This window comes from Opisthorchis viverrini, assembly GCF_000715545.1.
Source record: "Opisthorchis viverrini unplaced genomic scaffold opera_v5_265, whole genome shotgun sequence".
Taxonomy (NCBI): Eukaryota; Metazoa; Platyhelminthes; class Trematoda; order Opisthorchiida; family Opisthorchiidae; genus Opisthorchis; species Opisthorchis viverrini.
In genome coordinates this window covers 74,677-81,983 of record NW_008751920.1, presented here as the reverse complement: position 1 = coordinate 81,983, position 7,307 = coordinate 74,677, and the positions used below count along the sequence as shown (strand labels likewise).

Below are 7,307 nucleotides of genomic sequence, written 5' to 3'. Positions count from 1 at the left end.
TTAATCCAAACAATTTCACAATCTGATTAGTTTCCGTTTACATTTACTGTAGAATCGATGAGTAAGAGATACATTGCAACTTCTTGGCGGTGCGACGGGTTGTGTACCTCCATGACCAAGTGAGCCGTACCACGGGATCCACTTTAGTGAACAGCTCTCCACGCCGGGTTTTTGAATGGTTGGAGGACTGACAACTGTCTCTCGGTTGGAGGTAGGAATCCGTACAGGGATTTGCTGCTTGAAAACATCTACTACCGTGGTGGTATACCGGCACCCATCCACCACCTTGTTTCTGAGGGAATTAAGCATCCTTCTGTCTAGGTTTGGGTGCCATACTAGTAATCATGCCCTCGCACAATTACGAAGGTTACAGTTAAATATACCGTCATGTTATGTCGGAGTCGACTGGTGCAATTATCTCGGGGCAAGCAAACAAAAAACTGCCACTATCGATGCTTCTTTCTTACACCTACAAGTACTCCTTCTTTTCTTTGTCTCACCGATTTCACTTTTTTCAGAACCTAGCAATATGACAGACATCGTTGCCCACATTGCGTCGCACTCAGAGGTAAACTCTACGCGCCTGTATGCCGCAAAAGTCTCAAATCCATTGATATAAACTCATACCCTACAATACTGCTCCTAAGGTCCGCACGTCGAAGCAAGTGGGACAATAAGCTGGATTCCATCCTCATCGAGGTATGATATCTGACAAAACGAGAAACCAGGAAACAAGCATTGCAATTCAGCTGCCTTGGACGTCATTCCCTCCTCACTTGCGCAGAGGCCACTGAGCCCTGGTAAGCTGGGGATGGAAGTTGTTTTAAGCCATCTAGAGAAAGCTTAATACTTGACCGAACACCGTTGATAGTCGCTATTGGGTGGTAAGGTTTGAGAAATAACATCAAGAGAGGCCCATCGCCCTCTAGTTAGTGTATCTACCTAGGTCCCAAACACCGCGGCTCTAAGTCTACCAAAGACAGTTTAATGATGCTTAGTGTTTTTTCACAGCAGTCCGAAATTTCAGACATCGTTGTAATCACTGATCACATGAATTCCCAGGAAGAGTCTTGGCGCTCCTGAAGCCCTATTTGATGGTTACAGATATCTCAGGATCTTTGCTGGTATCGAATGGCGTCAATGAATTCCCAATGAGGTGATAAAAAGAGATGTCCTAGGCTATGTAGCAGATACTTTGGTCGCACAAAACACCCAGTAACAATAGCTGCGGCGGCTCAGCTCTGTGGTAGGCATGCCAAATTAGTATATGCAAAGACGGATGATGTTCTCCGTGCCTCCTTCAAAATGGTGCAAACTGTGCGACGGACGGCGTTTGACTTAGAAGAAGGATACGAAAGAGATTGTGTTGTTTCTCGACCAACTTTTCTGGACAGTTCCTGAAAAAAGCGTCTCCGGGTGACAGAACATGTCCAGAAATTCGAGAAGGAAATAAGGGATAATCTCTAATGCCAAATCGTCAAAATATTGTTGCACGGACGATACATCGTCCACTTATAGAACAGGTGAGTCTGAACTGAGATTTTTCGTCGATTTCAGGATAAATGGGACTACGGACTGATAGGATCAAAGCGGTTAACGGGTATTTATGACTCACTCAGCAGAGTCACAGTCTACAGGAGTCCCATTCGTATTTGCACTGTCAGGGTGACAAGGTGTACTAGTCCCTACCTATGTAAATTCGAAAAGGCTTAAGATCTTAAACAGTTACCAGGTGGGCCTGGTCCCAGAATTTCCATTGATTCAGTTTCCTACCTGAATACCAGTTCGTACGTGAGTGGAATCACACAAGAATCTGCAAGTGAACTTCGCGCTTTGGGTTGAGACGGGGGTCTAACTGTATCTATACTTATCGATGGTATTATTCTACTGAGAGTGCTGCACAAAGATTCATCTGATGGGTCCCAAGTAGGCCGCAACCAGCAGTGAGTTGTCGAGGAGTTCATATCAACCTTATAAATAGTGTTATGTCAATAAAACTGGAACGCGAATCAGGTTTTGTGCAGTACATTCAGATGAATAATATTACCAACAATGATGGATGGTATAGGCTCGCCACCACATGAGTTAGCCAGATTCTTAGCTGATATACTAAAACTACTCACGGAGAAATCAAGCACCTTCATTAGGAATTCGTACGACCTTGCCAATAAGGTCACAGGGATTCCTTTGGAGATGGACTTAGTCTTTGTGTTTTGACGCAATCTCAATGTACACAAACATCCCTAGGGCAGATGCTCTGGAGGTAACTAATAGGCTGTTACTGGCAAACGTGAGACTCAAGGAACGGTCACATCTCTCGTTGGATGAAATAGTTGAGGGTATAAGAGTAAGTTTGAATCTCGATCAGTTTGTTTTAGACACAAATGTGTTCAGGAGAACAATGTCTTGGGATGGGGTCTCAAATATCCCGTTTTGGCTAATATTTATGTAGAGGATTTCGAATATAAGGCCTTGGCCGGATATCATTGTCCACCGAAAGTTTTTTGGCGTTATGTTGACGATACCTTTATTGCAATAAAACGTGAACAACTTCCACGACTATTGCAATGGTTTGAATCTTCATATCAACATTAGCATGGAGATAGGGACCATCTCGGGTACATTACCCTTCCTGAACTGTAGTTAAAAACTATCTACCAGAAACCAACAGACGCAGGAACCGTCTTAAACTACTCATCAGCACAAAGTCCGTGTACACCAGTATTGTCTTATCGATGTTTGATGGAGTCAGAGTGCTGTGCACACAAGAGATCGACCGAACAGCACCTCAAACCGAGACAGACTTCAAGAAATAGGATACCTAATGAGTCCGATTTGGCGACAATTAGAAACCTAGACCCAGTAAGGACTGGATTGGCACAACAGTCGTTCCATGTAAAGCAAGAACATCAGATGTTATTCGAAGACTGCTGAACTTAGCCAATATTAGAGTAACTTTCCAGAAGGAGAAGCGCTGCGCTCAGTTTTGGTGCAACTGAAAGATCCCCTCCAGGTTGGAAGGACTAGGGATTGCGTGTATAAAATTAACTGCAACGATTGCACTAAGATTTAAACAGGACAAACAACCAGGTCACTGCACACCAGAATTGGTGAGCATAAAGGATAAGCAAACCACCAAGGAATGTGCAGCAATACCAAACGCTGGTCAGACGCAGCAATGGTGGTACATGCGTCAGACACAGCACAGAATAGATCTGAAGAGTGTGGAAGTTTTAAGCCGAAGACTGTGATAACTGAGGCGATGGAAATGATCAAGCCTCACGGCATGAATAGAATCGAGGGTGTGGAACTGGCGAGTGTATGGAAAGCGTTCTTAGATAAGCCGAGTTGACACGTGACTGCGTGTACGCAGAACTATAAGCAGAAACGGGGTGGAAATCCCAAACCGACCAAAGTTCACAAAATCCCTCTTCCTTGTACAACTAGCGTAGCATCAGCTCATTCACACAGACGGACGAAAAGTGCAAACGAATTTCAATAGGGATCACGTGAACTGCACCGGAAGAACTAGACTCTACGCTGAACGCAAATCCATGTAGTTTGCCCTATCGGCACCTGGTGGCCCACCCTAGCAGACAAAACCCCTTGGCCGATACCTAACACAGATTTGATCTGACTTAGCTGCTTGGATCTTCTTCCACCTAAAATCTCGACCAACCTCGTAACCTAGTCACTTGGTCTGACGAAGCTTGTCAAAACGAAACCATGGTAATAATCAAGGCCGATTCAGGAGAACCTCCAGAAAATATAAAACGAATCACTCACGATAACCACGTGACACTTCGAACAGAACTCTAGTGGACCAAGTACTTTTAAGGAATCTAAAGGTCGACTGAATATCCTGGCGTAATATAAATTGATTGTGAAAAGAAAGATTTATCACGCAACGGTAAAGTACTGAATAACAGGACTCGTCCCGCAATATATGGACCCCACATGTTAACCGAGCATGCAATCACCTGATACTCAGCTCAGTTCAAAGTCGGAGAGTATAGGAGCCGATGTGGAACCATGTAACCCAAAAGCCAGGTTAAGGATAACAACCAATGTGGTGAAAATACGTAATTATCTGGTAAGATCACTGGAAAAGACAAAAACTTGTATCCATCAAAGACAAAAATGCTTAGGTCGTTAAAACAGATTGAAGGTAAAAATTCAAGTGCTCATAGCGCAGCAACAAATTCCAAAGGTATCCAGAGCAGATTCGTACGAATCGAACACAGTATGAAAAATCATGCAGTCACACGCTTCGTAAGGATAGGAGAGTCTTCATCTGCGGGTCGTTTCCGAGCAAGCGACTGAAACAAGAAAAGGGTTGGAATTGAACAATCCGAATTCGAGTTGAAGATGAGATAATGTAGGCATGTCTTGAGAGACCACGTGCAGCGATAAATGAAACGAAACAAGTTACTAAGTTTTGATTAGCAACTCCCTCTACCTGTTGTAGCATGAAGCGCACAAATCATCAATACGGTCTTCCCATGTATGCCATCAAACGGAAATGGTATCTGGTACAAAGCGTACCACATGAAAGTATGAAGTACTTCCTGATGATGCATTGTTTTTTTACGTTATTCTTTAATGATGAGCAGGTGTAGCTCAAAAACAGTCCATCATTTACACTATTCCGACACAGCCAGACTACTGCGCAAGTATGCAAACTGCTAGTAGCAAAGCCAAAAGCAGTATTGGAATTTGCAAACAACTAAATCGAATTTGAACTCATCTCTGCCCGCAACTTCTGTACCGTCCATAACAGACTTTGGTCCCTCAATCGATCACTTCCAAGAGCCTGGTTCGATAACCATGTGAAGGTTAATTTCTACGGACCTAATTCAACGTGGAAAAGAGTGGCCAAAAGAACTGGCACTGAGGCTGAAGGCGGTAGGAAAGGTGCTGAGCTAAGTGGACGTTGACCCACTGTGGAAACCACACAAGGAACTGATAAAAATCGGCTGGCGATCTATTAAGCAGAAATGTAGCGTTTCAATACTGAGTCCGCGTGGGCTAGCGTCTGAGACAGCTATGTTGACAGGGCGCACATCCGGTAGGCGAGAAGTCATGGGTTCGAGTTCCCTGCACGTCTAGCTTTGGGCGAGCATCATGTGTACTGAGGGTTTCATATGATTATTATATGCAGTGTTATGGTGCTTGTGTATAAGTTATGTTGTGCCTGTTAGACAGTTCTGACACTAGAAGCACACCTATTTGTTCCTGTTTTTGTGGGAACTACAGGAGGAGGAGAGATAATCCAAAGGAAAACACGGACGGCGTAAGTAATTACACCACTAACCTTGTCGTGTAAAACGGTATCATCGTCCTGACTGGGAGCCTTAGATAGGGAGCTGTTTGACTGCGGCAGAGAGCCATTTACAACCGGATTTCCAACAGGCGCTTTATCTTCGGTAAACACAGCAGGCAGCTTAGTAAGTGCCTCGGAGCGACCCATTGCTAGACCGGTAGTTTGTGCCTTATTGAGCAACTCACGCACATCCGTTTTGATAGCCACATCGTCAAACCAGGCATGTTGGATAACATCCTAAAAAAGGGAAACAAGAATGCGATGATAATCAAACTATAGAAACCGAAGGACCACATCAATTGGCTACACAGCGTACTTGGACGGTTCATAGCCTACAATCACCGGTCCAAGATATCATCAAATATGTAGTTAAGACGGAATCGAAAGAGGATATTGAAATGTAAATCACCATGAGTAACAACTACCTATAAGGCTCACTTTAGGCGTTACTTTCACGCGACTTAACATGAGTGGGTCATACGCAACTTTCGGAAAGTAGCGAAAGGATTTGGGGACATACTGATACATGTTCGAATGCGCAGTCGATTGATGAGTTATCTAGCAAAGTAATGGTAAAGACATTTCTGTAATATCTACTGATCCCGTCCGGACGCGAGCCCAAATGTCCGGCGATATATAAACTAGACGAACCTTATGATTGTACGGCAGTAAAGCATCAGTGCCAACACTGATGTTGCTATCTTTGATGATGATGACGCCCAAGAGCTTATGACGACCACTGTGGTCATGGAAATGAATCGTTTTCATAAAACATCCAGCCTATTTTTCGCGTAGAATTCGTTAACAAAGGAAAAATATTCGCTGAGATTAGAAGATTTACCCACCTATCCAAATGTGGGTTAAACAGTACAGTTGAATTCACCACGACTTATCGCGGCTGTACCGGGATTTTGGTTAGAAACGCGCACAAGAATCAACAGAAAAGGAAGCCAAAAAGCACCACCTAGCTCATCCAGCCACTCGCTGAAAACATGTTCGCTGAATTGTACGTTCTTCGCGTGAATGTATATATTCGAGAAACTGAGTTCAATACACCGAACGCAATAAACAAAACGCAAAATCCTATGAAAAAACGAATAAGCATAAGAGACTCACTTGAATTGTTAGCCTTTCGGAGGGTTCAACGGTGAGCATTTTTCGAACAAGGTCTTTGGCCTCTTCGCTAATCGCCTTCCAATAGATATCCGGGAAGTCATATAATCCTTGGACAATCTGAGTTTGGAGGTCATGGTCCTTGCGCTCTTCGGTGAACGGTGGATAACCCACAAGGCTGAATACAAGCGCGTCGAAAACGGTAAGCGACAAAGGAATCAAATCTAGCCGAACTCAGAGAGCAGCGGGACATACATAATCTACAGTTGAGGCTTCTGAAACCAACAACTACTTACAAAATACACCGTCATCCGATGATGTTGAGAATGGATCGCCGTCATGTCCAGTTAATCACGGTGGCAGACCTTATCACCTGCTTGCAGGCGAATACACGCCGTACGATAAGGCGAGCCTCTGAACGACTAATCTTTTCATGAAGACATTGTCAGTTTGCATACCGACTGGCATAGGCTGACTGTATAGGTTAATGAAACCAGAACGCAGCTCCACAATAGTTTGTGCAAATTATTACGTTCATGAGTAAAGCCCATTCTGGAAAAAAAGTACATGAAAAAACGCACTACTGCCTATCTTGGATGATTCTCAATGGCCATCCGGGTTAGCAAAAGTAAACGACAGGATAAAATGTGGCAAACGATCTCCTGCCCTTAAACTTTTACATGTTTGATCAACGGTTTGTACTCTTCGGAAAGTAGTCGGTGCTATCACTTCCACGGGACTTTCAGGACACGCCCTTCATACCACAGCAAAGTTCTCCTTAATATCCATGCATCCATCCACTCGACATACGTCTTTACATAGTAACCCCGATGGGAATCTAACAGATTCATTCTACTTATCGGGGGGGGGG

The 7,307-nt window shown here is 44.0% G+C and overlaps 1 protein-coding gene across 1 annotated transcript in view; it reads right to left on the bottom strand.

Moving 5' to 3' along the window:
• Window positions 1-4,075: 4,075 nt before the first annotated feature.
• T265_09218 (hypothetical protein) overlaps window positions 4,076-7,307 on the bottom strand; it is a gene marked incomplete at both ends in the record, with an annotated part of 16,453 nt that continues 13,221 nt past the window's right edge. Inside the window, 3 exons of the mRNA XM_009175237.1 lie at window positions 4,076-4,319; window positions 5,315-5,560; window positions 6,440-6,614. Coding sequence (XP_009173501.1) covers window positions 4,254-4,319; window positions 5,315-5,560; window positions 6,440-6,614 — 487 coding nt within the window. The remainder of the gene's footprint in view (window positions 4,320-5,314; window positions 5,561-6,439; window positions 6,615-7,307) is intronic.